This window comes from Halictus rubicundus, chromosome 12, assembly GCF_050948215.1.
Source record: "Halictus rubicundus isolate RS-2024b chromosome 12, iyHalRubi1_principal, whole genome shotgun sequence".
NCBI classification, from domain to species: Eukaryota; Metazoa; Arthropoda; class Insecta; order Hymenoptera; family Halictidae; genus Halictus; species Halictus rubicundus.
Window position 1 is genome coordinate 4502861 of NC_135160.1, and position 27982 is coordinate 4530842.

The 27982-nt window shown below is 41.2% G+C and overlaps 4 protein-coding genes across 6 annotated transcripts; 2 read left to right on the forward strand and 2 right to left on the reverse strand.

Moving 5' to 3' along the window:
- The first annotated feature begins 485 nt into the window (after nucleotides 1–485).
- LOC143359949 (uncharacterized) lies at nucleotides 486–17975 on the forward strand. 2 transcript variants are annotated; one of them, XM_076798382.1, is made up of 8 exons: nucleotides 486–810; nucleotides 3639–3749; nucleotides 5604–5702; nucleotides 13339–13437; nucleotides 13521–13619; nucleotides 15919–16116; nucleotides 16249–16344; nucleotides 16798–17975. In XM_076798382.1, exons 1-8 carry the CDS (start codon nucleotides 799–801, stop codon nucleotides 16993–16995), a joined length of 912 nt encoding a protein of 303 aa, XP_076654497.1. In that variant the 5' UTR covers nucleotides 486–798; the 3' UTR covers nucleotides 16996–17975. The 2 variants fall into 2 exon arrangements, with proteins under 2 accessions (XP_076654497.1, XP_076654498.1); XM_076798383.1 differs by lacking the exon at nucleotides 5604–5702.
- Nucleotides 17976–18167: 192 nt separating this feature from the next.
- Nucleotides 18168–26374, forward strand: LOC143359951 (syntaxin-1A). Its single transcript, XM_076798384.1, has 9 exons — nucleotides 18168–18972; nucleotides 19600–19695; nucleotides 19798–19891; nucleotides 19947–20021; nucleotides 25425–25622; nucleotides 25695–25768; nucleotides 25830–25967; nucleotides 26038–26148; nucleotides 26235–26374. Exons 1-9 carry the CDS (start codon nucleotides 18940–18942, stop codon nucleotides 26307–26309), a joined length of 894 nt encoding a protein of 297 aa, XP_076654499.1. The 5' UTR covers nucleotides 18168–18939; the 3' UTR covers nucleotides 26310–26374.
- Nucleotides 20015–24553, reverse strand: LOC143359944 (condensin-2 complex subunit D3). 2 transcript variants are annotated; one of them, XM_076798357.1, is made up of 3 exons: nucleotides 23890–24153; nucleotides 20658–23807; nucleotides 20015–20535 (listed from the first exon to the last, which is right to left on the reverse strand). In XM_076798357.1, exons 1-3 carry the CDS (start codon nucleotides 24021–24023, stop codon nucleotides 20109–20111), a joined length of 3711 nt encoding a protein of 1236 aa, XP_076654472.1. In that variant the 5' UTR covers nucleotides 24024–24153; the 3' UTR covers nucleotides 20015–20108. The 2 variants fall into 2 exon arrangements, with proteins under 2 accessions (XP_076654472.1, XP_076654471.1); XM_076798356.1 differs by having other exon boundaries at nucleotides 20658–24553.
- A 38-nt stretch (nucleotides 26375–26412) lies between the features above and the next one.
- LOC143359947 (lymphokine-activated killer T-cell-originated protein kinase) lies at nucleotides 26413–27852 on the reverse strand. The gene is made up of 5 exons (XM_076798380.1): nucleotides 27649–27852; nucleotides 27330–27575; nucleotides 26969–27262; nucleotides 26660–26887; nucleotides 26413–26570 (listed from the first exon to the last, which is right to left on the reverse strand). Exons 1-5 carry the CDS (start codon nucleotides 27770–27772, stop codon nucleotides 26413–26415), a joined length of 1050 nt encoding a protein of 349 aa, XP_076654495.1. The 5' UTR covers nucleotides 27773–27852.
- Between the last annotated feature and the right edge of the window lie 130 nt (nucleotides 27853–27982).

Genomic DNA, 27982 nt, shown 5'->3' on the forward strand with positions numbered 1-27982 from the left:
AAGGGAATATCAACCATCGGTAATATTGCCTTCCAGTTTATCCGTTTTGCCACATCGTAAAATGGCGCTAAATTTAGATTTTCGCCGTTTTTTTACTGTCTGCGTTATTATTAACTCAGGTAGAATCATTTAGAACTATAACAAATCATCTTTTGCCATAGATTACGCTACATATCACACCATTCAATTTTATAGAAGAAATAATTTTCGCCAGAATTTAGTATTTTAAAATATTAGAGTCTACAACTATTTTATCCATTTCTAAAAGTAGTACACTAAGAATTAAAAGCTACAGGTGACAAATGCTGTGCACGTTTCATTTTCCTAACGGTATCGGTAGTTTGCATTGAAGCTGCCGTTCAAAAATTATTAACCATTTTATCAATAACAATGTGAGAAAAGGAGGTCGGCAGGTGGCACCGCCAAGCGGACGACAATGGAGACAGACTTCGTCTATACCAGGGCCGAGCAGTTTCATCGGGCATTCGGTGACTTGAAGTCATCCGGTAAATCACGATGCTACGATGTTGTAGCTTCGCGTTTCGTAAACACGAGGGAACGTGTTAGTGTTCACGCGCGTTTCAACGCAGCCTGTGATAGTACAGTGTCATCCGATGTCAGAGCACCTGTTTTTCGGAAGAAACATGTTGCTATCGTAGGTGACACGCGACATGCGAGCGTAAGCATGCCCGATGCACTGCGATGCAATTACAACATTAACATTAAGTGTACTATACATCTCCATCGTGAGAAGACGACTCTGATCCTGTGAGACCACGTTACACGTGCACCTCGATCATGTCTATGAAGGTAACTTTAAAAACCAATCAGCACCGCTTCTCGTGACCACGTTTTTAATCGTATATTCATATATCAATACACATACAACCTGATTGTGGTACAATCTGAATGATTTCCTGCGATAAAAATAACACAGGAAAATGTACAATTTAGTTCTTAAGTAAATATTCCATGAATCTATTTTAATTTACATACGCTTCGGTGCAATTCTACAAAGTAGAAGTGACATGAACCCTTTCACGAACATGGGTCACATGTTCAGGAAATCTTGATCGTGAAATCTTGAACCAACATCATTTTTTTCAGCTAACATCCGTTACTTTGTATTACTTCAAGTTTTTCTAGTTCTAAAGGAGTTAGCTACGGTAGTCTATTTTTTGATAGAAGGGGTCCGAGTTTCATCCGATGGTCATAATAGTTCAAATTAAAAAAAAAAAAAAAAGAATGCGTTTTCCGAAGTATAGTAGCGTTTGTTCACGCCACGCTAGCAAGTGTTAGCGCTCATAAGATAATTAATGAAAAACGCCGTTGACCGTGGCCGGTTACGTGGCGTTTTCACGCCTGTGACACGGAACCAGGTGGGATCAGGGAAACTTAGCAGGACTGATGTCATTCAAGCTAATAAATTTTCAATAACCTTGTCCTGTTGATCTCACAATGTTCCATGCATTATCGCGCATATTGATGCTAACCTGTTCGACTTTGTAGACCGTCGACGTGAACTGAATCGTACGGATTAGAAAGGCGGGAATGATAAAATTTGAATTCAATCCGTCCGATAACTGAAATCGAACACGAGTCAATTCGGTGGTTAACCTATTGGGTCATACTATCGGTCAATCGTGACATTGCGATAGATATAGTGACTGATTTACACGTTCGTTATATGTAGGGTAACGGAGCCAATTACTGTGGAGGTGCCAATTACTGTACCTATATTAATTACACTTATTGTTAAAGCATAACGATTATTAAAAAAGAGATTTTTAATATTCATTATGCCTCAAAAATAAGTGTAATTAATATAGCCACAGTAATTGGTACCACCACAGTAACTGGGCCCTTACCCTACTAATTTTCAATGTGGGCGGACCGAAGGGACAAAAGGTGGGGAGCACGAGTTACGTGGCAGGGTAGGTTCTGAGTGACCTTGATCAGCAAATAATCTGCGCACGTAGGGGCCAATGCATAACCGATCGTAGATTATGAATGATAATTGAGATCGTACGAGATTCAGTTGTTTTGTCGACGCATCGATCGCGTTGGAGGCGCGACGACCTACAAACACGCGTCGCTGGAACAAAAAGCGGGACATTGCACTCCGACGACTGCTTTGCGATTTTATGCTACGAATAAAGAAAAGAAAGTCCGTTCCTTCTTTTTTAAACGAATCTTCGTCCGCGACTTTCCGTTCGAAATTCACCCATTTTATGTTCCAGATCCGGATCTAAGTTTTTCATTTTCTCCGTGATTGTATCGTAACTCGACACGCTCCAAGTGCGGATCAAGGTCGTGGCTCTGGATACACGTTCGATTTAATTGAAAGAGAGCACGCACTTTGAAACAGAGTGCACGCTCGTTTGCAAGACCGCGGATTTACATTTACACTTCACATGTTCCTCGATCACGGTGCGGCGCGCGGTTACAATTAGTTCCGTCGATAGTTAGTAGTGCGCTCGAAAGACCAGTCTATCGGAAACGAAGAAAAAGAAGAAACGAGGAAAAAAAAGGAATTCGCGTGAACGGGTGAAATCGCGAGGCTGCCGGGTAATTTCGCGAAAAAAAAAATTTCAGTTATGGTCGGGCGCAGTTCGTCCACCTTGCTTGATGATCATTGCTAAATCGATAGCAGTCGAGTGCGTGGATGCACTCTATTTACGACCTTGCATGCCTCCTACAATTTTATCGGAAACTACTCTAGGGACCGCTAAGCTCTTTTATAGTTACAGCGCAATCGTTGAGAATCCACTGAATACCAATTTTAATCCTTTCTTTAGGACTGAAATTAAATTTTATAGTTTTGCAATCAATATCTAACCCCTTGCGATTTGTCTTACAGCTACACTGATTAGAACCTCTTTGTCGTCCACTATAGAAGAAGGGAGTTCGGCTTTCGTCGTATTTCGGATGAAGAAGAGGAAGAAAAAAGCGTCGCCTTATATCGGAATAAAATTGTACATATCGACGGTCGCTCGAGCTTATCATTAATGGCTCCGGCGCAAAGTGGGCAATTTGGACAAAATCGGATTCAAAATCAAGGAACTTTCGATAGGAATGTTGAACGTTTTTTAACCTCGAGAAAATTCGTTAAACGTGCACAAGTTCAAGAAAATTTTAGTTTTTCCAATACCACGCGCGGAAAAATTTTTTTTAATATGCTATACATCATTTCCCATAGATTTTCTCACGCTGATTTTATATCTGGTCTCAAAATTTGTCTACGACCTCAGGATGTTGTAAAAAATAGATTTTTGTGACAAAAACTAATGAAGTCATTTTTCGTTGAAATGATTGGATGGTAATAATCTTTCTATTTTTTCCCATATTCTACATAGTTGCAGCTTTCATTTTAAAAAAAATTTCATCGCTCTACCTCATTCCTATCGAAAGTTCCTTGATTTTGAATCCGATTTTGTCCAAATTGCCCACTGTGCGGCGTAGCATACGGAAGGTTAAAGTCAAAGAGGTTCTAATTATTTCGGCCGTGGGGAAAAATCGCGCGACAAGGGGTTAATAGATTTCCGGTGGCCGGAGTGCTATAAACTAGGAGAACCTTAATCCGTTAACGACTGTCTGTCTTAGCTTCTCGTGTTCATGTTCGTTGTGTTTCCTTTCAGAAAGAGTCGCCGTGGGACGTGGAGCTGCACTTGGCCGCAGCTCGCGGCGACGCTAAACGTCTTCGGGTCCTTCTGGATTCAGGACGGGTCCACGTCGACTGCAAGGACAAGGTATAAAAATCGCACGACGCTGTACATTCACGACGATTACTGCAAACGATCTCTTCTCTGCGAATTCGCTCCGTCTGGTCTCATACTCGTCGGCGCCATCCTGAAACCCGACGAAAGTTCAAGGTTGGGTACTCGACTGTCCAAGTGTCCCGCGCGGCGACCCGACGTTTATTCGAGCGTCTTTTGAATGCCAGGGTAGCTAGCGTGTTAAGTGGTGCTTTTCTTGGCACCTGGCAGCCATTCAAATATCTTATCAGAACCCGGATACGTGTTCGGCTTTACAACGTTTCGCAACCACTTGATATACTGGATATTCCGGTGTCTGCGGCTAGTCTCACTGGCAGTTTGATCTCCGCACACCTCGCGGACACTTGGTCCTAATCGATATCTGGAGACCTTATGGTTTCACGGGTGATTTCTCCATGATTCGATTACTCGGATGTACCCGCGAGCTTTCACTGGGGTGTATCACTGTTAACTCAACAGCACTCGACAAAAAAGAATGGTACATGTTCCTCGAACATCAGTTACGCTGTACTGATAGTTTCGAGATGAACGGTTTAACGGTTTCTTGAAAAAAAAAAAGAGTTTGCAAGGATCTTTTTATTTTTCCGAGGTGAATACCGTTGTGGGCTCTCGGACGATCAGCTCCGGAGGAGAGCGGTGTCCTCACCCACGTATCACCGCGGGGTCCCGCACACCCTGAGGAATGATTTACGAGGCGCCGATCTCCTCGGGGGTCAATCGGCTCATTATGCAAACTGCCGCGACGCTGACAGAACGGGTAGCTCGGGTAGCTCGGGTAGCTCGTTGCTTCTCGTCGCGAAAGTGGTTCATTAGATCACCGTGGAAACACGCGTTGCTCCACTTCGGCGCCGCGCGTGGACAGCAGCGTTCGAAGGCAATTTCGAATTCGATTGACCCAACTGCCGGTTATTTTTAGAGCAAACAGCCTCTTCCCCCCCGGCGGCGCTTACCTACCGGTAATTCGAAAACGATCGCGCGTATTAATCACGCCGTTAAGCAGCCTGGTGTCCGTTTGTATGGACCGAGTCGGGTAATTGCGACGATTCAGGGACCCGCCCAACAATTGCCCTGTGATTACGTGGAAACCGCGGATGCAGCGATGACGTGATTCCACCGAATTATGAAAGGGAAGACAGCGACGGTATTCAACGGAGACGCCGATCCCATTGTCCGAGATCGACCGGATTACGCGACAGATTTACGGCGGCTAATTGCAACGCTTAACGACCCCCGCGCGAAACTAGGATCGCTTAAAATCAATAAGAAGCCATCTCGTCGACTCCTCTTCTCACGATGCCATCGAAGCTGCGGGAAATTCGGAGCAGATTTAATGGATTCGATTATTATTAATCCGGCTATGTGGCTCGAATTTGTTTCAGCAAACTCGCACCCTTATTTATTTATTACGACTTCAAATGTGAGTTAGAAAAATGTTACGTAAATGTAAAGTGTGCTGGCGGACATCGCAGTGGCCTTGCTCCACTTCTATTATTTAAGACTTGCAACATGGCTGGTATGGCCAAGAGCGTATTCCAGCTGCACTCTGTCGAAGAGAAGATTCAAAATTGTTCGACAAGACTGAATTACCGATGTCTTTTTAAACAACTGTTCAATCGGGGACCTACAGGAAGGTCCTCTAGCTAAAGAACGAAGCAAAGTAGGTTCAGAAAACATTTTTTTTCGTAGGGTTTTTTTATGGAAACTTAGAGTCCAGAATCCTAGTTTCGCGGTGGGTGACCTGCTCGTTGCAACGTTACGGACGCGATCGGGCATCGATTTTAACCTGGCTTCGAGGCTCGGTTCGTTGACCTGTTTTTTCCCTTTCAGGATGGAACAACTCCTTTAATACTGGCCGCCGCCGGAGGGCACATTGAGGCAGTCACCGAATTGCTGCAACAAGGGGCGGATCCTAATGCCAGAAGGCTGGTAAGTCCTGACCGCGCGTAGTATACCCGGCCCATGAATGAACTCCGGAGAATGAATGAATCTCGCGTTAGCACGCGCGCAACCGCCCGCGTCCTCGCAACCCCGTTACCCACTCGTTGGAAACACCGTATCGCGACCACCCATATGTTGCAGATTCGCGAATTCGCACGGATTCCGTCCATTGTTTCTCCAACTATTTTCATTCCGAATCGGGGACACCCTCTTCAAGATTAATACGCTGTCGAAGTGGCGGGGAAAAAAGTCATTCGATTCAAAAAGGACTTCGAAAATCTGTAGCGGACGGGGAAATCGAACGATTGGTCGTAAAAGTGATTGCCAGAACCCTGGCATTGGAAAGTCCTTGACACTGACGTCATCGAGATGCGCATTTTGGGGGGAAGAAACTTTCTCCGTACCCTTGAGGAACTTGAGAATTTTCCCCCAATTTAACGATCTCTCGGACGTGTCACCTTCACGACCGCTCCTTCGACCTCGACCGCCTACGCACTTGGGAAAGCTAGAATTTCCGAAAATTCCTACTTTCCCACGCTGAGCTGCAAAGCGGAATCGAAAATTCTGTCGAGGGTTTAAGGAACCTATTGATATTTTCTACCGGAAATGACTAACTCTTCCACGCATTACTAAATCGCTGGCGTTGCAGCACATCGTAAGTCACTCGAGATAATCTTCCGACTTCGACGTTCCGAAGTGACAAACAACCTCCGTAAGAACCGCTGCGCTGGAATAAATAGCAGCCGGTTTCAGGCTCATCGAGCGTTACCTTTCACTATCTACCTTGCAACCTCTTCTTGCCGTCCGCGTATCTATTAATCTCCGAGCCGTTTCTTTGCTCCGAAAGACAAGGAAGCGTTTGCCGGGCTATCGTGGCTCGAGCCTGCCAATTATCTCGGCGTTCCGTTTTTATTAAATATTCATAGTCGTCGAGCAAACGTCGTTTCACATCCGCGTTGGCGCGGTGAAAACGGAGTGATAACGCCTCGGCGTGTGTATTTATCGGGCGGCCGATTTCCATCGCGCGATATCGCCCCGATAGGCCGGGCCTCGGCCGAGAATTCCGTGGAACAAGGGCGCGGTTTCGCGAGTTTCTCGCGATTAGAAACGACGCGGCAGAGAGGGGCCACTTTTATCCGGTTACAAAGCAGGGTCAGAAAAAGCATGGGCGGCATCGAGCACCAGGAAGCGGTCGAGTAGACCTTTTTAAGTGGCTCCGTCGAGGATTTATCGCCGAGCACGGCGCGGTGCTGCTCGCCGTCTCCTCGGTGTCCCGTGCCATCGAGAGTCATGGTATTGTATGCAAATCCGCGTACAAGATGTCTGCGGACGATTTTCTGGCGACATCCGGCCGAGACTTCCATTAAGAGCCGCGGGATTCGTTAATTGAGTCATCGGTCCCATTGGAATCAACGGCCCACGGGTTTCCTTTCTCCTCGGTCTTTGTTTCGCAACAACACCAACCATTCAAAACAATTTTGCCACGTTGACATCGCCCTTTTAGAAAGGGCGGGTCGATAGCTACGGTGTTGGGGCTGTATTAGCCCTTTGCACCCGAAGCTATTTTAACTCGAAAATGAAACATTTCTTATGACCTAGAATATTTCCCTTGTATGTATTTATTTCTATGTTGTACATATGGAAATGTTACAAATATTACGTACAAACTTTAGTAATGTAAAAAATATTTTGAATAACGATACAGCAATTTTTAGTGGCGCCTTACAGTCGCCAAGAGATTTTTCAAACAGCAGTAGCAGTAGATGAACAGTTCACAGATTAAACTATGAAAGAAAACGTATTCAACCGTGTGCAAATATGCGTCATTTTAATTATATGAAGCTGCAATAATGCATTTTTCTTTAACCCTTTGCACTCGGCGCTATTTTAATTCTAAAACTTTCTTCCGTCTTGGAATATTTTTATTTTATTCGTACGAAACTAATCCGATTTCCACATATAACATTTAAACGTTTGGTAATCTATTAAATACAAATTTTATAATATTTTTTGTAATTTCTTTGAAATAATGCCACAACAATTTTTAGTGGCGCATCAGAGTCACCATTCGAGTGCAAAGGGTTAATAAATTTGAATGTACAACTTCAACACAAACAGGTTTATTTCTTTTGGATCAATGCTATGTATAAACGACGAAGTATAGATAATAATATAGAAAACAACATGGTATTACATTATCAGATAATTACATCGAAACAAGCACATTATTGTTATGTTATCAGACAACTGGATTGAAGCAAGCACATTATTGTGTTATCGGACAATTAAAACAAACCATGTCATCGTATATTCTTCGTGACTGAAGAATGTTTACAAAAATGTTTTTATATAAATTCTCCGTTCAACGCGAGTTAATATAAATAGCTCACTTTGTATACCGGTTGGAGTTACATTTTGATGATAAACAATTCGATTCGGGGAACAAAGGATGAAACGCGTTTCCAGAAAAAAAAACAATACAGCTCTGGCAACGTAAGAGGCGTGCCAGGCAGAATTCCAAGAGACTATTCGCCGCTTATTCTTCCCGATTTGCTATTTTTAGCGGGCAGTATGTAAACGAGACGAAAGCCTAACAACCACCGTGAAAGAGCGAGGTTTCTTTCCGGTTCTCGGGATATCGAATCGAAGCGATGACGCCCGACAAGAGCGCGAATTACGCAAACGAGACGGGTCCGGGACCGTCTGGTCTTGGCCGAGCCGTTGCACAATCGCGGCACGAGTTTCTAGAATTATTTTTATTAGCGGACAAGCCGCTGATCGCCGTCTGGCCGTTTTATCTCGACGAATTCTCGAGTAGAGAGAGGCTCAATTATACCGGGCCGGAGAAAGAGAGTCGAGAGAGTCCGATGAAAAGCAGTCGCGATGGAAACCGTGGATTAACGGGGCGGAGATCCGTTCCTTTTGTGTCTGTCGCGCCCGTGATCACGGATCACGGCTCGATCATCCGGACAGATAAGCGAGTCTCTGTCTCGCTTGATTACAATGGAAGATAGCAACGCGGCTACTCGAAAACCACGCGAATCCGCGGTACTTCATATTTATTTTTAGAAACTCTTTGCGCTCTGTTTCCACGGATCGTGCGCGACTCATTGCGAAACGTTCGGGGATCTATCGAAATTGGACACGGCGGATCGAACCGCAGACAGGTGAAAACGCGAGCCGGCTAATTGGAAGAAAGATCACGGCGATCGAAACGATCGAAGCGTTTTGGCGGTCCGGTTTCTCGTCCCCGGGGACGCTCTAAAGTCGCGGGCGGTGGCTAATTGCTGAACGATTTGCGCCAGTTAATTAGCCGGTGGTTCTGGAGTTTCTAAAAAGCGTGGCCTACATACGAGTATTTTCCATACACGGTGCTGTATAATAGTCTAGACAGCGTTTCGAAAATTACGCGGTGATGAATACCATACGTTTCTCGTCTTCTCGCCGGGGTTATTTTTTTAATTGGAACCCGCTATTCTTATCGCAACATCTTCTAGTATGCTAAAACAGACTTCTCCTCGATGGAACCTTTCGCGGAAAAAAAAAACAATCTGATATAACCCCCCTGAAGTTTTCAACCATGCGTGCGAACAAATTGTTACAATCTCGGCCTGTGCAGAAGCTCCGAAACGAGCTTGAGCATCGCTTAAATCCGTTCCTGTAGAAGCACATATACTAATTTAACTTAGTATAATTTCATGTTGATGCTCATCCGATTCAACTCGGAAATGATTAAGCCCCGCGGGCGTACCTCGATGTGCATATGCATCGTCCGTATTTCTTCTTAATACCTTCGCATTATAAATTTTAATGACGTAACTGCACACCGTTTTGCCCACCGTCTGCAGCAAATATAATCGGCGCGGATGCAGTATTATTTTCTAACTCGGCAAGCTCGCACTTTATTGCAATGCGGCGCGTCACGCGTGTCACGCGATTCGTTTTAAAACTCGATGACTTACTGTCGTGTCTCGGTAAGGATACAAATTATCCGAGACGTTTCAGGTAACGGTGTAACAACGTTTTCACTGTTTCGTGTTTCCTCCATTCGTTTCTGTCATAGACGCGTAAAGTTTCAGAGGCAACAGGAAGTGCGACTCGTCGGCAGTAGGATGCACCCTGAATAGTAGGGTGGACCTTAGTTGCTCTTGTGCAAAATTTTTTTTTAAATTCATTTGATGCGACCCTTGCAATCTGTTCTACTCGGTAAAAAACTAATTCCCTCCAAATTTCAAGTCGATCGGACAAAGGGAAGACGTGTCGCAACGAGTTTGTTTATGCAAAAAATTTTAATTTTGCGAAAAATGAAAAAGTACACATTTTTTCAATCCCACTGGTCACTTTAATGAATTTGTTTAAGCAAAATTTTTAATATTTATTTTTTAAATATAAAATTTGATCTCACATTAATATAAGGAAAAGTGGAAAAAGACAGTTAAATAATTATAATTAAATATTTTATTTATAGGCCTAATTATAATAAGAGTATAAATAATTTTTAAAAATCTGTACTTAATGTTGTTTTATCAATTTTTGGGTATTTTTCCCTATAATCGGTTACAATTTGTAATATGAATTGTTTTTCTTCTTCGTTTTTGCATAACGTTAAATTATAATCTTTCATTAATTTTACTGCTCTTTCTGCAACGTCATTCACAACTTCTAATTTTGTTATAATACCTATCGCTTCGGTATAATTATTATTAGTTTCCCATAGTGCTGGATCAATTAAAAGAAAATCTGAATTTATATTGAACCGTTTGAAAAAATTATTTGATTCAGATGATACGAAATGTTGTATTTCCAAATTCGCAAGATTTTTAATTTCTATAGTCGTTGTCATGTATCTCTTATAATTATTATTATTGTTTACATTTTGTAGTGCTTGCACCATCGATCTTTTTGTTTCTACTGAAACTTTTTTATCAAATAGCGCCGCATTCTCCGGTGATAAGTACCATAAATGGTTCACAATTTTTTTTAATGCCACATCGCTTATTTCTTCGTTAACATTTTTGTAATGAATTATATTTTTGATGAATTCTAGATCTACACGTGGCGCCATAGCAGCCATTGGGGTCAAAATCCACGGCTCAATATAAATGTTAATTAGAAATACACATGTATCTCTAATGCTACTATACTCTTCCTGGTTGAGAGGAAATTCGTTTCGAAAAATAAATATTTTTGAAGTGTATATTATTTTAGCCATCCACCTCGCATGGTGAAATGCGCCAGGCATTTTGAATGAAATGCCACCCAAAGGAATCCCCCCAAGAAAAATTATTGCTAATTCTAAAAGTTCTTTGTAGTCATCTCTTGGGTGACTCATTTTTGTGTAATTTTTAAAAATTTCGATTTTTTTTTGTATATCATTAATATGTTTCAGAACGTAATCGTCGTGCGTTCCCGGGATGTAATTATTTTTATTAATTTCAGGCCAACTATTTTGAAATTTTTTAAAAAGTTGAATATTCGGGCCTGTTGGCGACCGTTTGGCGCGGTCATAGCTCTACTCCGTAATGTAATAAACCAAAATATTGACAATATTGTTGAAACTTTCAAGTAAAATTTCTTATTATACAACGAAAAGATGATATTTTTATGTTATAACAGTAACTCTTATCATTAAAACATAAAATTTGAGTTGCATGTAAAATTAAAGGGAAATTACTGAAATTTTCAAACTTCAAACCGATTGCGACACCCTTTCCTGTTGTCCAATTGAGTTCTTCTTTTGCAGAACTTATTTTTTTTTATCTGGAACAGATCTAGGGGGTCGCATAAAAAAATTCAGATGGTCGAAAAATAAGGTCCACTCTACTGAATAGGGGACCGCTCGCGATGGCGCAGCCTGTAGCCTCGGCGCACCGTGGTCCCTGCGTTTCAAGGTCGCCGAAGCGCAGCAAGCCGGGTTGCGTCGCGTTCGCGTGTTCCGAACGCGTTTCGGCGGGGCACGTCTGCCGTAATATGCAACCACCGGCGTGTGCAACGACTCACGTGGATCCGCGGAGACCGGCTTGCGAAACTCGGCGCCGCGAACCATCCGTAACACCCCGGCCCCGCGAGTCCCGGTATCAGTTTGAAAATCATGCGTGGGCGTTCGTGACACACTGATCCCGGCCGCGCTTGTTTGGCCTCGTTCGCCGGACGGACTTTCGACCGGTTCGATTGCACTTTTTGGTCGTTACCGCAGCGTATCGAGTTTCGCGGATTTCTATTCGAGTCCCTTTTGTTCGTGACTCGGACGATCAAGCCGTGCGATGCGCCGTTTCCACGATCTAGCCTTCGCCCAATTCATCGTCATTTCTGCTCGCTCTTCTGTGGGTCCGCCTTCTTCTCCGTTTACTATGCGGAGGGTGCACGATCTCGCATTAGTGGTCATCCTCGAGTTTCAAGGGCAAAGACTCCGTAGATTATGCCGATAAGGCAGAGTGACCAGGTTACCGACAAAAATGGGCGAAAAATGGTTTCTTTATATGAGAATATTTTTCGCTGGGAAGGTTTCCGTTTAGAAGAATACGTGGGCTTCCCGATAAAATGGAACGCGAAGTAACCGAATCGGCGTAAACGTTCCGCAGTTTCGTGGGGAACGGCTGAAACATGGGCGTTCTCGAACGTGATAGGCGAGCGGTCGAAACAATTTTCCAAACTTCACGGGTCGTTCGTGGCAATTTCGAATACGCGGGTGGCACGCGAGCCTGTTGTACCGCATTAAAATAGCGTGCGGTGGAAAGCGGATTGCGGCAGGAAGTAACAAGTTCATTATAAATCGACGATGCCCGCCTCCCATCGGAGCATCCTCTCCGCTGAACGATGAGAATTAATTGGCGCGCTCCTCGTACGGTGCCGTCCATTTCGAATAGAATGTAGAGCAAGCGATGCACTTAGTTGTGCCAATAGATAATCTACTACTGCGGGCTGTAATGTGTATCGTCATTCATCGTTTCACGGTTTTCACCGATATCCTGCGCGATTTCTACTTTACTAGCGGCGGGAAGAACATTTTAACCTTGGTACCGAATAATTTCCAAGTTTTATGTATCCTGCAGCGTTAATTGTTTACGATCAATTCACACCAAGCGGCGGATTAAGTTACGGAAACGAAAGACGTTGGCTCGATCATATTCGTCGTTTAATTAAAACGTGTAACCCTCGCTTCGCCTGCCGGAAGCCGGCTAATAGATTTCTCAACGGCCGTGTTGGTATAATAGACGAATAACAGTTCACTTTTCAACGATTAAAACAATCGAAAGTTTATTAGTTCGTGTTCCTCGGTGTGACTTCTTCGTTAACGATTGCGTTTATGTTTCTTCTAATAAGCTCGGATCATTTTACGCATACACACACGCGCGCGCACCAAGGCTGTGTAAAACAATCTCCTCCAAACAAAGGCGTAAATAATTACCGGTGGGAAAAGTGTTCGCGTTTGATTCCGGAGGCAATAGGCGTCGCGTCTCGCGACTCCTTGGCAAGGATTTAATTGCGCGATAAATTCGTCCGCCCTAGTTTTCGCGCGGCGGCGATAAAACACACCGTGTCGGACTTTACGTCTGTCCGCGCCGTTAAATTTCTGGCGTTTCTCCGGCGGATCGCAGCGTTTTATTGGCCGTTGTGTTTCCAGACCGGCACCACGGCGCTCTTCTTCGCCGCCCAGGGTGGCTACATGGACATCGCCGGGCTTCTTCTGGAACACGGTGCAGCGGTCGACTCGTGCAGCATAGTAAGTTACGCGATGCAAAAACGAAAAATGACAAACAGGCGAACCGCGAAATGGAAACTAGACGGTTTCTGGCGCGATTGCAGGACGGCGGTACCCCACTTTTCGTCGCGTGCCAGTGCGGTCACCTGGACGTGGTGGAGGGTCTGATCGAGAGAGGCGCCAATCCGAATGCTCACATGAAGGTAACGCCTTATCTTTGACATTAACCGCCGTTTCTTGCCCTTTTCATGCAGCCAATTACCCGCCTGGCCGGTCCGAGCGACGCCAATCTGGATTAATACTCGCACGAATGCTTATCACAGACCTTCTTATCCTTTTGCAGTTAATCGTGCTTGCTAGGTCGCAGAATGCTGGATCTATTAATTGGAATCCGAATGTGAAAGAACTCTGAATCGCGGAGGAGCACTCGCGAGCCTGCGAAAATGCCTGAAATAACACAAAACTCAGTTTTAAAAGTCTGCATAAATCTGCTGAGTTTCATACACACACACACACACACAGAGAAAAGAATTAAGAATTCAGGAAAATCATAAAATTCAGTACACAGCTAGGAGAGACGCACTAAAATTATCCTCCTCGTAGAGCTACCTACAACTGTTTTTAACAGAGAAGTATAAAATATAAAGGAATAAATTTGTTCAATAATTCCTCACGATTGCATCGTTACAAGAGGCGTATCAACAGATTTCTGGGAACAAGTGTCGCCAAGAAAAGCATCCGATATTACAACGGATATTAATAATAGTCTAGACCGAGGAGGTCGCATCAGAATCGCAGAAAAGTCTCCGGTATTCTCGCGGGGCCGCAATTAGTTTACATAAACCAGTTCTGCGAAAGGAATCTCTCCCGTTTCCTTGTCGGAAGATCAACGGCCGATTACCGAAACCACGGGGGCCGATAATTCGGTCGAAAACTCGAAACGGAACGGCCTCGGTCGCTTTAAATGCCGGCCAGGTACGACCCCCGAATAATTAGCGGCGCACAATCGGCATTTAAATGTCACATTCTCGGCGAGTTCCGCGTGCACGCGAGCCTCGAGGCCCGTACCGGCCCATGAATTTCACATTTTATTGCGCGTCACGCATACACCTTTCGAATTTGTTCCACGTTGTCGCAAGTGTGTCGCGGGGACGGGTTACCGTGACGCCGCCGGTGCTCGCAAGTGATTGACAAAGAGAGCAACTCACGCTGCCGCGCTGTCACTATCTTTTTTTCTATTCTAATGCCGCGGACGCGTGTCATTCTATTCTAATGCCGGGACATCTTCCGAAGAATGGGATCGTTTACTTTGTGCCTGTGGAAAAGTTGGTGCATTGTTCGATCCGCGCTATTCTAGTCGCCGGTTTGTCAACGTTCTCGTTGATCCCAATCGCGCGTTTGCCATCGTAGACATCTGTAAACGCGTCTTTCAAAGGAGACACGGTAATGGTCGCAATAGGCGTCCACGGTGCTTCAATCCACAGCAAACTGGTAATGGCCTTGGGAAAACATCTCGCAAGGACATTCTTTACAGACTTCCTCTGGGAATTAAATTATTCTAATATTTAATAGACAGCTTTGTAGCGAACTGTTCCGTTGATCGCGGTGTAAATCGACCAGCGGCATGTTCAAATAATGTTTTACAATCCCCAGCCGATGGTCAACAAGTTCGATCGGATCAGCTGAAGAAAAATCGCGTGACCGCGACGCGACTTTTGTCGCGGCTAGATGGACAGGTTGATCGCCGTTATAGAATTTCTGCGGTTTGTAATGGATAGGTATTATGTCTCCTGGCCGGACACGGTTCGGGGAACACCGGGACTCCGTGGAACGCCGTACCCCCGCTGCCAGGATGTTACCAATCTCTGACTGGTCAGAAGGAAACGGCGTCCAATAAAGGAAGGTGCTCCGGGACGAATGGCTTTTCGTCGAACCTCCGTGGCAAGAACGGCCAGTGAAAGTACGGGTCCCCGACGATCGGGTCCAGTTCGAGTCGCCCTGGACCCGCTGCTCCTTTCAGGGATATTCGAGACACGCGTTAGCACTTTCTCTCCTTTATCGTTGACTTAGCTGCACTTGGAAGCTCCTTCGCTAGCGCATTCCACGATTTCCCTCAAGATCGCTGGCGTCGCAATCGTCAGGCTTCTGCGGACCCTTGGAAAATCCTAGGCTCTAAACCCTCGCCGTAGACGGCTGCAAGGTTCTTCTCAAAAGTGACGCTCTCAGCAACGAAATCCAATAAATTTCATTTAGAATTATTATGTGGAAAATGATTTCTCAGCTTCCATTTGGTACAGAAGCATTATCGAAAATCCTGCTATTTGGGTTCCGGTAGATAAAACTGAAGTTTAAGGTCACACAGATCTGAAAAAAAAACAGCAAAAATTAGCGGAAGTACGAAGGAGTAAAGTTATGAAATTTTGATGTCTCCTTGGCGTCAAAGCTAATTTTCGACTGGTTAAATGAACGGGTTTTTTAATTGAAGTTTGTTCGATTTGTCAGGACGGTGCCACGGCGCTCTTCATCGCGGCGCAGAACGGCCACGTGCGCATCCTGGAGGTTCTCCTGGAACACGGGGCGAAGACGGACGCGGCTCGAACAGACGGTGCCACGCCTTTATGGATAGGAGCACAAATGGGACACGATCACGTCGTGAGAAGGCTTCTGAAAGCTGGCGCGAAGGTCGATGCCACCAGACACGTAAGTCTCGGGAATGATCGGGGATCAGGCTGGAATCTGGATTCCGTTATCGGGCCGATCCGAGGGAGAATAGCCGTCGTGGAGTCTCTCTCTCGAGAGAGAGAGGAGTGTTAATTGCGATTTCTTTTCTAGGATGGAGCAACCCCGCTCTTCAAGGCGGCTCATAAAGGACACACTGCCGTGGTTGGGGAACTCCTCAAGTACCGTCCATCGCTCGGGATTCTTCCAGTAAGTTTCAGAATAGGCTCGAAACGATTCGAGTTAGTGTCTCCTTGTGGCAGATGTCTATAAACGAACGGACGCTTCGGAAGTGATAAAGCGTCAACATCTGGGTTATCTCAATCACTAACCACTTCGGAAACGAAGTGTAGACTCTCTGAAGAAATTTTGGGGCTTACGAAAATAGAAGCCAGCAGGGAAGAGGAAAGATAAGATAGTGGTTGTATTGCTACCATCCCTTGCGCCGGGAGGTAGGCAACCGGGCGGATTGTAGTGCAACCTTTATCTTCTCTTGGGGGTGAACAGTAGGACAACAAAGTATTTGAAAACATTGCGTAGAACATAAATGTACAAGGATATTATGGACACCCTGTATTAGATGTACCAACGAGCGACGGTGTAGCTTCGCTACCCATAAAATAGTAAACAATTTCAGTTATGTAACAGCCTGTTATATTCTAGAACGGTGAAAGCGCGCTTCACGCAGCAGCCTTAACAGGACAAATGACAGTGGCGAGGCAACTGGTGGGAGCTGGAGCGGACCCTCTGCTTGTCAACCAGGAGGGTGTCACGCCTCTCCAGTTGGCAGTTAGGCATTCGCAGACGCAGGTGGCGAATTATTTGAAGGATAAAGTTAGGACACGGACCGGAACGTCTTAGCAGTTCGATTATCCGTCCAGGAATGTAGGTGTTAATGCAGAAAAGTAACAGTGAAGAATGTATAGGCCAGCAAAGGAGAGATCAGTATTTCTGAAGAGAATGTAATATATACATATATATATATACAAGTTACATGTTGAATGTACTATATTCGATAATTTATAAATAGTATGAAACAAGTGCAATCTTACTATATTTCGTAACGTTACAGAATTGAAGCGTAAACAAGATGTTGATCTTTCTAACACGCTGCACAGAAGTGTGGTCAGATATTCTATTGTTGTTTTAACTTTTAGCTGGTTTGCTAGGACTACAGTGACCTCGTTCGTCACTCGCATCCTCGAAGGAACTTTTCAAACATTTTCCATGGTATAAAATATTCGTATTAACTTTATAGTAGGGCCACAGTAATGCTATATTACAATATCCCTGTTATACCAGCTGAGAGTTAAAACTGTTAGCTACTTATCCGATGTATATACAGTTAGAAATATACAAAGTACCATCCTATAATGTAAAGTATATTTTAAACATATTCTCTTGTTGTATATATTCTTACATGAACTTGGAAACATTAACTCTTTCGATGTACCGTGTTATGCATCGGGATCGTTTTTACGGTAGAATTTACATATATATATATTAAATATATACATATGTATATATATTTTATTAGTAACGAATCGGTGGTTACAAGAAGATCCTCAACGTTCACGGATTTAATGCAATTGTTTCTGTTCTAATTAAGAATTATATAAGACTGATTGATTTGCCTTGGAGTATACAAAATTAACGAACTTTATAGTTGAACGTCTATCTCTTCCTGTTGATTTATATAGTATGTTATTATTGTTAACGCACACGTGAAACGTAATGAAAATAACCGTAATCAAGTGTTTAGTTCTTAAATCATAATATATGTGTAAGATATTGAATCGTTTTATTTGGATGTAACATTAATGAGATATTTTATAACTGTTTATTTCGTGTTAATTTACAATGTAATAAATACCTTTACTGTTTTCCCAAAATATTTCCTCTTATATGAAACGTATATCTACTTACTAATTAGGAAAGATTCTCTCTTTTTACACTCTAGTAAATTCTGCACAGCATGAAACACGTGGTAACACATAATTCTATGTATTTTATACATAAATATCGAACAGTTTCGCTTTGTGTGATATCACAGAATGGGTCAAATATTGGTTGGACTTTATGTTTCAGCTGCGCGCTTATCGCGAAATTATAATTAAATAAAACGATTTCTACTTAAACGTATCGACCATTTTACAAATGTCTAACATATGACAATAAATATTAAAATTTCATTACACACAAACACAAAAACAACTTCACAATTTCTCCTTCTTGCAAACGGAAAACATTGATGTTTCTCGCCGATTTCTAATTTCGTACTCGTTCAGTTGTGAGTAATATCGGCGCTCCGACTTAATTTACATGTGCATATATGCACTCTGCACATGATAATGTTCTCATAAAAAAGTAACAGTCATGTTAAGCCGTAAAAAACATCCGAACAAAAAGAAAAGGAATCGTCGGTGCCTTCAACGAACGGGGAAAAATATACTACCGGCGGTAACCAGAAGAAAGGCTAAGAGAACAAGTCAAAGGTGTATAATTCATGGTAAACTCGTCCTTGTACCCCAGCTGCTAAGTGCCTATTTCCTATTTCCATTTGCAGATGCAAAGCTTCTTCTTCTGGTTGAAGTAATACAGTTTAGCTGGGAAGTGTGTCAAACGTTTCTGCTTCTGCTTCTCACCAATTGAACGGTATCAATTAGAAGTCCACAATGCCAACACCACGATGAATTTTATCAATTATCGCTTCTGCACTGATAAGGTAGATAACAGAGCACACACACTTCGTGAACCAGATTCGAAGAACGATCAGTGACACGCTGATTTCCAAGGAATATCATCATGGTCCGTGATCGAATAGCGGAACTACGTGCCGTTAGTATTCCATTCTTCAGGAGACACGATAGTGACAATTATCGGCAACACTGTGACGTTAACTTTAACAGAAGTACACGTTAGAAAATTCGTTTTAAAGACACCTCCCAATTATATTTGCTTTAGCAAAGTCCTATCTACCTGCATGAATTATAACGCTTAAACTCCGTCGAATATGACAGAATTGACTCTAACGAGAAAACATCACTTAAGTAACGAACAGTAATGTTTTTAAAAATAAACTTTTCTGTGATTTCCCAATTTTATCTGCTTTCTCCTCTGTTATCTGCTCAAAATGTTTCTTCACGTTTCAGAGCAAACAAAGTTATTTTCCTCCCACACGTATCGACGTTAGTTGTTGAATGAAATAAGAATCGAATATTTTTCTTGAAAATGTATTTACAATAGTTCGTTGCTTAAGTGATATCTTTTACAAATGAATGTTTATTAGAGAGATTTTGATAGAGATCTAGCCTGTGTCTAGCCTAGTCAGTTACTATCATAGAATCAACTGCAGAAATGTAACATAAAAAATCATCTTTCACTTTCGAATATTGTTCTGACCGTTTAATCGTTCAATTAAAATAGCAGACGTACTCTGTAACATGTCCTTTTACTTTTCTTTAGTGTCAAACTAACAGCACTGCGTTTGGTAAAAGATTTATACAAGATGTACACATCCAAATATCTCAAAATAAGAAACTCAAGGAAGTTTTGGATGAAGTACGTATTCACATAGGTACACTCATATTAATTAAGTCACCGTTCAAATATCACAGACTCTTATATTGGCAGTAGACATATATATAAATCATATTAATACAGGTCGAAGAAATTCGTGGACTGATTCGGCTAATTAGCGAGAACACGGCTATTGTAAAGGATCTATACAACAACGTGTTGTCGCACACGAGTAAGGGTAAGTGACAAATACCAAATGTTTTATCTTCTAGCTAATTGCTTGCGTGTTTCAGATATACAGAAAGAACTGGAAGTTCGTACGTATAGCATATCGCAAACGTCGTTTCGTATACAACAAAAGCTAAGAGGTAGGTAATACCTTTTCTCTCTTTGTTTACCTATTAATTGCAGCGTTAATAAAAGTAAATAAGTAAAAGGTATTTGTTTTATCTATCCTAGTCAGACTCACTGTCATCGTGAAGTTGAGAAATGTTTCTTTCTGCCATTTTATGTTGTATCATCTTCCTAGCCTTGGAAGCGTTGTCGATCATACTGTTCAATTCGTACTCGAAGCATCTGTACGATTTCGGCGTACTGGTGCTAGTACCAGGCTCTGAGGGTGAGCACGGTCGTAAAATTGGCGTTGACGAAATGGAACGCCATTCTGAAGTATTATTTGTCGAAAGCGGACAAGTGTTGGCTGTTGGACTATTCATATTTAAAAGTTGAGAGATTGAAATACGTTCCAACAGAACTGTAGGGCTCAAATTACAAGTCCTTAGATCTGACACCTTGGCAGATCCGAACTGGTTTGCTGTATCAGATGGTGAACCTCCTTCTTCGCTGGAGTTCTCATCTTCGCAACCAATTTCTCCCACTTGCCTGGAACAGAACAGAATTAGTAACAGTTAATAACGTACATACTACTAGTACAGATGTGTGAGAACCCGTCCCGGATCCCGAGTTCTCGCACACCTATAATTACTAGTCATTTCTAAATGTACCTCTTGAACTGTTCCACTTCTTTCTCTAAGTTTGGATATTCGCTGAATATATTAGACAATTGGTCCTTGTTATACTCTGAAAAGGTTTTAACTAAAAGCCTCTTCACTTCGTTTTCCAGCGGAGATTTCAAAACAGATAACTTTGTCCTTAGCTTAATTAACACAGGCAACAGAACTTCTACACCATGTTTCTTCATTCCCTCGATGATAATAGTTACTGCACTGGCGACAGGTGTGATCGGCTGGGCCACCGATTCTTCAGCTTCCGGCTGATCATCATCGGTCTGTTTATTTAAGGACGCTGGTCTCAAACGCTCATTGCTGATGATATACAATGCATCCTTCACTACGTACGCTCCTTCCTCTTTCTTAACGTCGATTGAATCGGCGCAAGCCCCACCGAGTATTTGACTAGTTACTTTTACAAGCAACTTTATCTTTCCTGGAGGATCCAAATGATCCAGCATGAAGTCATATATCGTTCTTCGTTTCTCTTCGTTTCTTTTCCCAGGAAGCGTCAACGCTTTTCTCTCTTTCTCGCGCATTCTTTGATCATAAATTTTGAGCTGCGATTGATAGTTATTATAGTGATATATGCTTTGTAAAAATTGTTGCGATATCAAAGTTTTGTTTTTCGTTAATAATCTCTCTTCTATAAGAAAGATCGTCAACTCACGTATCATATTGTCCGAGTCTGATAACATCGTCAATATGTGAAAGAAAAAGGGGCCCTTAATTTTGATGTAGTCTTCGAGAAGAAGTTGAATGAATATTACCATGATAGCTTCTCTGACTTGCGGACTCGAGTCCTTCATGCTAACACACATATCTGATAAATAAGGCTCAACGAGTGCAGTGAACCTAACGCAAATGTCAGCCAAAGCTTTAGCAGTATTTATTTTTATGGCGATTTGAAAAACAGAAGTCAAGTTTGTTTCTTGTCTCATCAGTTTGCCAAATATTGGAACCACTTCCTTTGCGATCTCGCGATCCCTCATCGCCTGCTGACCAAGAATGACGACTGCTGATGCTTGTAATTCCTGTATCTCCTTTATAGCTTCTGGCAGTGCATCCCACTCTAACAAAATTCCTTGCAGAATTCGTAACGTTAAAGGTGAAATGTTATGAGTGCATAAAATTGTAGTGTATCCCAAAGTGAACATGGCTTTTAAATAATATGGTGCTGCTTCTATAGCTTGGTTCTCGTTTGTAAAAATTTTTGTGATCTCTGTCTCAGATAGTTTGATCAAGTTCAGCATATTAGACTCCAGTAAACTGCTACCTGTATCAGGATGCAAAAATTGTATTATGTTGTGTATAATGTCCAAGGAAATGCTGATTAAACCAAAATTGATTTTGAATTGCTGCAGGCATTGGTATAGATATACGTGAAGACCTTCTAAAACTTCTTTGTCCAAGGACTTCCAAGAATGCTTCATAACTTGCAGGACCAAACTGGTATGAAAATTGTTCTCTTCAAAGATTTCCTTGTAATTTGAAATGTATTTGCTCATATTTGGTAGGTGACTATTTTCAGCCAACGCGGCTAGCAAAATCCAAGCACCTATGTTATTGGTCGTCCCAATATGTGACTGTATACTCTTTATTACAGAAGTAGTTATAGTACCATTCTTCACCCACAAGTTACAAGCTTTCGATAAATGCCGTCGCATTTTCAAGTTGGTCAGTGTATTTAAAATTTTCCATGGTAAATTGCTAGCTACATTGTTAGTATTTTTAGAAGAAGATATTATCCTGTTCAGCAATAATTCTTGTAAGTAATCTAGCACCCTTTCTTGTACTTTAATCTCGATATCGAATATCTGGGGAATAACAGTTTGCACCCATTCATCCAGAAGTTGCGAATTGTCCGAGAATTTTTCTAAAAGCTGAGACAAAACTTGTACAGCATATCGACGCACGGTTAGCGTTGGGTCTCTGCAACGGCGGCTAATTAGAGGTAGCATTTCGTTCATCAGATTTGGATACAGTAAGACTAAATTCTTAAAAATCTGCAATGTACTCCTTCTTATCATTGCTCTCTCATCCTCGATTCGTTCTGTCAGCATGGATAATAAAACATTTGAGCCAGGTAGCAGATCCGTACCTTCGGATAAAGCATCTTTTATGTCTTTCAATGTGAGAAATGTTTTGTCAGGCTCAGATTCTTCGAAAATTGTTTTAAATATTGCCTTATCAGACTCATGGTTGAACTCTGTGAATTCTGCAATTATTGCCATAGCTTTCCCTCTCACCATACTGGAGCAATCCATGCATCTACTTAATACGACAGCAACAAAGACTTTTTTAGCTGTAGCTTTCAGATTGTTGGTTAAATTGCAGTCAACCAAAAAAGATTCTATCAGTAATTTGCCAATTATCTCTTGAGCAAATATCCTCAGGGGTATTTTATTGTGATGTGTTAACAGTATTACGTTTCTAAAGGCTTCGATGATGAGGTTCTTTTTACATATACCAAAGAATTTTATTAGTACACCAGCTTGCTTCTGGCGTGCTTCGAGTCTATCTGGACAATTAAGCATCAAATGCTGTATTAATGTAATAGTTGCGACTTTTGCGTCTTTCTCGTGTTCATCTAATAAAACTTTCAAAAAATTTATAGTACACTCACGTACATTTGTAATAAACTTTGATTGTGTGTCCATCGAACTACACAATAAACGAGGTAATATATATTTTGCTATGATTGTTATAGTAACCTTAATAGGTCCATGCTTATTATCACACAGTTCTTGCAGTGCAGCATAAGCGTTTCTTATCAATGATACTTCCACAGTGCCATTCTGCATGCTGGAACAATAAGGATCTGCGCAATCGTTTTCTACTTTTGTAACTTCGAGCAATCCATGAACAGTGATGTCTAATGATTGCACATGATCTTTAAACCAGAACGATTTTATCATTGTAATCAGACTACAAACAATTACATTTAAATTTCTGGTCAATGTTTCTTTTTCATTTGGTGAAAGAACAATATTATCATTTACTATCTCGTCTGTTATATTAAAATCGTCTAGAATCACTGGTTTAGAGCGTTTCTTGACAAGTGGCTGCAATTGCCCAGAGTTTATTTTGAGCGTTTCGATAGCACGTTGATATAAGTTTGGATGAAACACGTTGAAAGCGCTACTACCAGGAATAGCCAAAAGTATAAAATATAAATTAGTCGCGTAAAGACAGGATTGTCTAGAATCATCATCAGCTTCTTTACCTTGACCGCTCTTCATTATATAACCCAGTACAGCTAACAAAGCACGCACTTTTATATCCATTATGATCAACGTGTTCCAGGAGATCTCTGAACACTGTTCGAGATCGTTCTGGTCTTTGCCTATAGTTAACCATTCTTTCACAATGGTGCAGGACTCGTGCAAAAGCAGTCTCATATCTTCACTTTCCAAGAACATGAGGTACTCATCAGGTGGTTCATTGTAAATCATAAATTCTGTATCCCAAACTGATTGAATCCAGTCTTCGTTCAGATCACTGAATTTAAATTCGTCAAATATTTTTAAAGACTCCATGGTGGCGACTGTGACCGATTTAAATCATTTTGAAATGAAAGCTAGAATTATTATCAATTTCGTTCAAATATATCTTGGGTATGTAAACATAACCTTAACTTATCGTTCGATAAACGAAAACTTATGGCCTCAGGTTATCATTTTCTGAATGCTTATCGATAATGATTTTATAATTCCATTATAGTGTGTACGAACAGAAAACTTTGTCGAATATTTATCACGGGACATTTCGCTGGAAATATGAAAAGTTCTATAAAGGACTCTGGCGTCCATTCAGAGGCGGGAAACTTACTGACCAATTAGCTTCGCTGAAATAGGCAACTTATAGCTCTGTAAACATATCTATATGTATGTATATGCATTTCGGTGTTATACTTTCATGCACATGCTGATAAAAATCACGTGAACAATCTATCGATTACATCAAATAATTAATACTCTAATGAATTATGTGCATTTACAAAAAAATCACATAATCAAAGCATGTTATGCAGAAAAACATTTCAATGAAGTTTAGCATAATTTAGGCGGGCAAAAGCATGTCACGCGAAGCATCGGGTCACGTGGGATCAAGGAAATTGAATGTGCAAAGAATAAATACTGTCCTATTTTAGACAGGAAATGTTAATTCTGATCTGCGTATTACAAACTACTATGTTGAAGCTATATACAAGGTGTCCCAATATTTATGATAGAATCGAGGAAAGTCTAATTCTCCAAAAAATAATGAGTCCAAAATCTGTCTACATACACTCTGCACAACGAGAGAACCGTACCGTTTCGCGCAGCTTGACTGGCCGCGGAAGGTGCTGCGAACCTCACTTCTCCCACTCCACTTCATATACGCGGTGTACCGTAATTAAACGGATTAGCATGGAAATATAGGGTATAGGAAATCGTGACCATACTGTGTAAACACCCGGTATGGCGTGGCGTCACTGCGCGCATGTGCTGTGCATTGGGAAGGGAGCGTACGGAGTGGGAATACCACCAATCAGGGCGAAGATGCGCAGCGACGAACGAAAATCGGTTTTCACGCGGTACGGTTCTCTCGTGGTGCAGAGTGTAGAATGACATTTCTTCATGAGATTTTCTTTCTGAAAAAAACGAAAAAATTTTTATTTAATTTTTCTCATAGAATCGTCCTTTTTTCGGTTATACCATGAACATTGAATCACCTTATGTTAAAAAGATAAATATGTATTTTAATTCTTTTTTATAGAGTTGGGAAGAGAAATTACTCCTCTCGATGATTTAAATTTGGCAAATATCATCGATGGACCAGCGCATTTACGAATTAAAGCATTACAATATACAACGATGATAAGACTGTTCTCAGATATTATGGAAGAATACAACATGTGCATGCTGAGATACCACGAAAAATGCCGTTTACTTTTACAGCAACAAAAAATGTTAAGTATGTATATTTTGAAATGTGTTGTACTCTTTTCTCTTAAAAATGCTCACACCGATCTATTTGAATTTTCAGTCAGAAAGCAAATTACAAGCGAGGAATTGGATAATTTACTTGAATCTCAAGATAATAGTTTATTCGTTGACAATGTAAGTGTTGATATTGTTTTTTAATTGTAAATAAACATATGTAACTTGTTTGAACTGATAGATTTTAGAGGATACCAGAACTGCTAAGCAACAATTAGCAGACATACAAAGTAGGCATAAGGATATAGTAAAGTTGGAAAAATCTATTACAGAAGTTAGGGATATGTTCACTGAAATGGCATTTCTAGTTGAAAAACAGGTAAGTGTAAAAAGTGCATAGCTGAATGAATCTTGAGCAAATAACTCTGAACTTTAATCTTTCATCACAGAGTGATCAGTTGAATAGTGTAGAATATTTTGCTGGTAAAACTGCAAGTAATGTTGACAATGGTCGTATAGACCTCAAGAAATCCGAAGAACGTAGTCACAGATATAGAAAGGTATTGAAATTACGAATTTACAAATATTGTATTTAAAAAATACATATATATATATGTATAATTAAAAATAAACTATTTCTTTTCAGAGAAAGCTTAAAATTTGTCTCATCGTCAGTGTAATAATTATCATTTTGTTAGTGGTATTTATTTTATGTAATTAGTATAAAAGTAAAAAATACAGCGATTGCAATATCGCTAGCATAATAAAAATATGTGTAGATAATAATATGTAATACTTATACGTAATAACTGTAAAACCCTTCATCACACCTTGCCTTTGTATATGTAGTTTTCAAAGTATTTAACAACACCTATTGCACTAGGTCTAACTTTATAATCCATGGCAGTGCAAGCAAAGAATAGTTCAAGCACATGATCATATTCTTTTCCAAGTTGAATAGCAGGTAATGGAGGACGTGTACCTGTGATTATTAATATATTTTATTTCATGTAACACTTGAAATAGGTCATCCTATATTGTATATATTAATAGTAAGAGATAAGAACCCACCAAATTTTACATTCTCAATTTCTTTAAGGAAAACGATACTGTCATCCATGCTCTCATCACATTTTGTAGCTTGTATACTGTTGTCCATACTTGTGTCTGTCATTGAATCATCGATACAACAGTCATCTGTATCAATATTTTCTAAATGAGGTACTGACAGAGATATCATTTCCCAAACAACCAGGCCACATGCCCAAATGTCTGCCTTGTTTGTGACTGGTCCACCCTCTGAGAAATAAAATATGTATTCAATATAGTTTGCAATTACTAATTAAATGAATGCTCATGGTATCTACATCAATATACAACCATGTATTATTTCAGGGCAGGTCCAGCTCTCAGTTCCCACGTACGTAAAATCCCCCTTTGATATATCCATTTCTAAAGATTCTGTGAGAGGTACAGATACCCCAAAGTCACAAAGTTTAACTCTACTGTAATCTTCAGAAACCAACACATTATAGCTCTTCATATCGCCATGCAAAATATGTGCAGTGTGATGCAAGTATTGCAGTCCTTTGACAATTTCATATGTTATTTTCATAATGTCCTTAGCTGGAAATTGGTCCTCGCCAGCATCAAGTTTCTGTTCTATCTTATCTCCTAAAAATATAGGATCGATCAATATGCTTTGCAATTTATGAAAACAAGTGGTAAATTATTTTTATACCTAGAGAAGCGTCCAATCTCTCCATTGCCAGGCATGGATCGATTTGTTGGCCGTTTGAAACTTCGGTGAATGCTCGAAAACCAACGATGTTCGGATGATTTAATTTGCGAAGTACCTCTGCCTCGAATCGAATACGTTCGTCGTACTTCTTGTCTTCGTGAACCTTGCGATTCCTTTTCTTTATCGCCCATGGTGACCGAACGAAACCCACTTTCGGCGATCTTTCCAAAGAAAACACACTAACACCTGCCGGCGAATTTTTTCATTAAAATAATGTTTATAATTGTTGCTCGATTCGTAAACAGAAAAATTTATTTACCACATCCATAACCTATCTGCTCCAAGAATGGCGAGGCCGGTATTTTAATGGGCGTTTGTAATTCTGGATTGTCCTGCAATCTACTTTTGTACCTTTTCGTTGTCGGTGTCTTAAACTCGGCCATTTTATTTAAACTATTAGCAGAGTACTCCAATTTGATAGCACTGCGAACAATCACTCTTAGTCCGTTAAATTTCAAATTTCCTTGCCGTATGACGCTTAAGGACTACCAACTTAACGGGCACGAAATTCAAAAACCTAAATCGACGTATTTTTAAAGTTAAATCAAAGAGTAGGGATACAACAGTTTTTTTGTTACATTTATGTATTTCGG

Bases quoted from the DNA above. Each gene is read 5' to 3' on its own strand.
- LOC143359951 (XM_076798384.1), top strand. From the start codon at position 18,940: ATGGTCCGTGATCGAATAGCGGAACTACGTGCC. The intron at 19,696-19,797 runs GTACGTATTCAC...ATATTAATACAG, and splicing joins TCAAGGAAGTTTTGGATGAA to GTCGAAGAAATTCGTGGACT. The intron at 25,769-25,829 runs GTAAGTGTTGAT...TTGAACTGATAG, and splicing joins ATAGTTTATTCGTTGACAAT to ATTTTAGAGGATACCAGAAC.
- LOC143359947 (XM_076798380.1), bottom strand. From the start codon at position 27,772: ATGGCCGAGTTTAAGACACCGACAACGAAAAGGTACAAAAGTAGATTG. The intron at 27,263-27,329 runs GTATAAAAATAA...CTATATTTTTAG, and splicing joins GAGATTGGACGCTTCTCTAG to GAGATAAGATAGAACAGAAA. The intron at 26,571-26,659 runs GTGGGTTCTTAT...TAATAATCACAG, and splicing joins AATTGAGAATGTAAAATTTG to GTACACGTCCTCCATTACCT.
- LOC143359949 (XM_076798382.1), top strand. The intron at 3,750-5,603 runs GTATAAAAATCG...TTTCCCTTTCAG, and splicing joins ACGTCGACTGCAAGGACAAG to GATGGAACAACTCCTTTAAT. The intron at 13,620-15,918 runs GTAACGCCTTAT...TCGATTTGTCAG, and splicing joins ATCCGAATGCTCACATGAAG to GACGGTGCCACGGCGCTCTT.
- LOC143359944 (XM_076798356.1), bottom strand. From the start codon at position 24,202: ATGGAGTCTTTAAAAATATTTGACGAATTTAAATTCAGTGATCTGAAC. The intron at 20,536-20,657 runs GTACATTTAGAA...GTTCTGTTCCAG, and splicing joins GAAGTGGAACAGTTCAAGAG to GCAAGTGGGAGAAATTGGTT.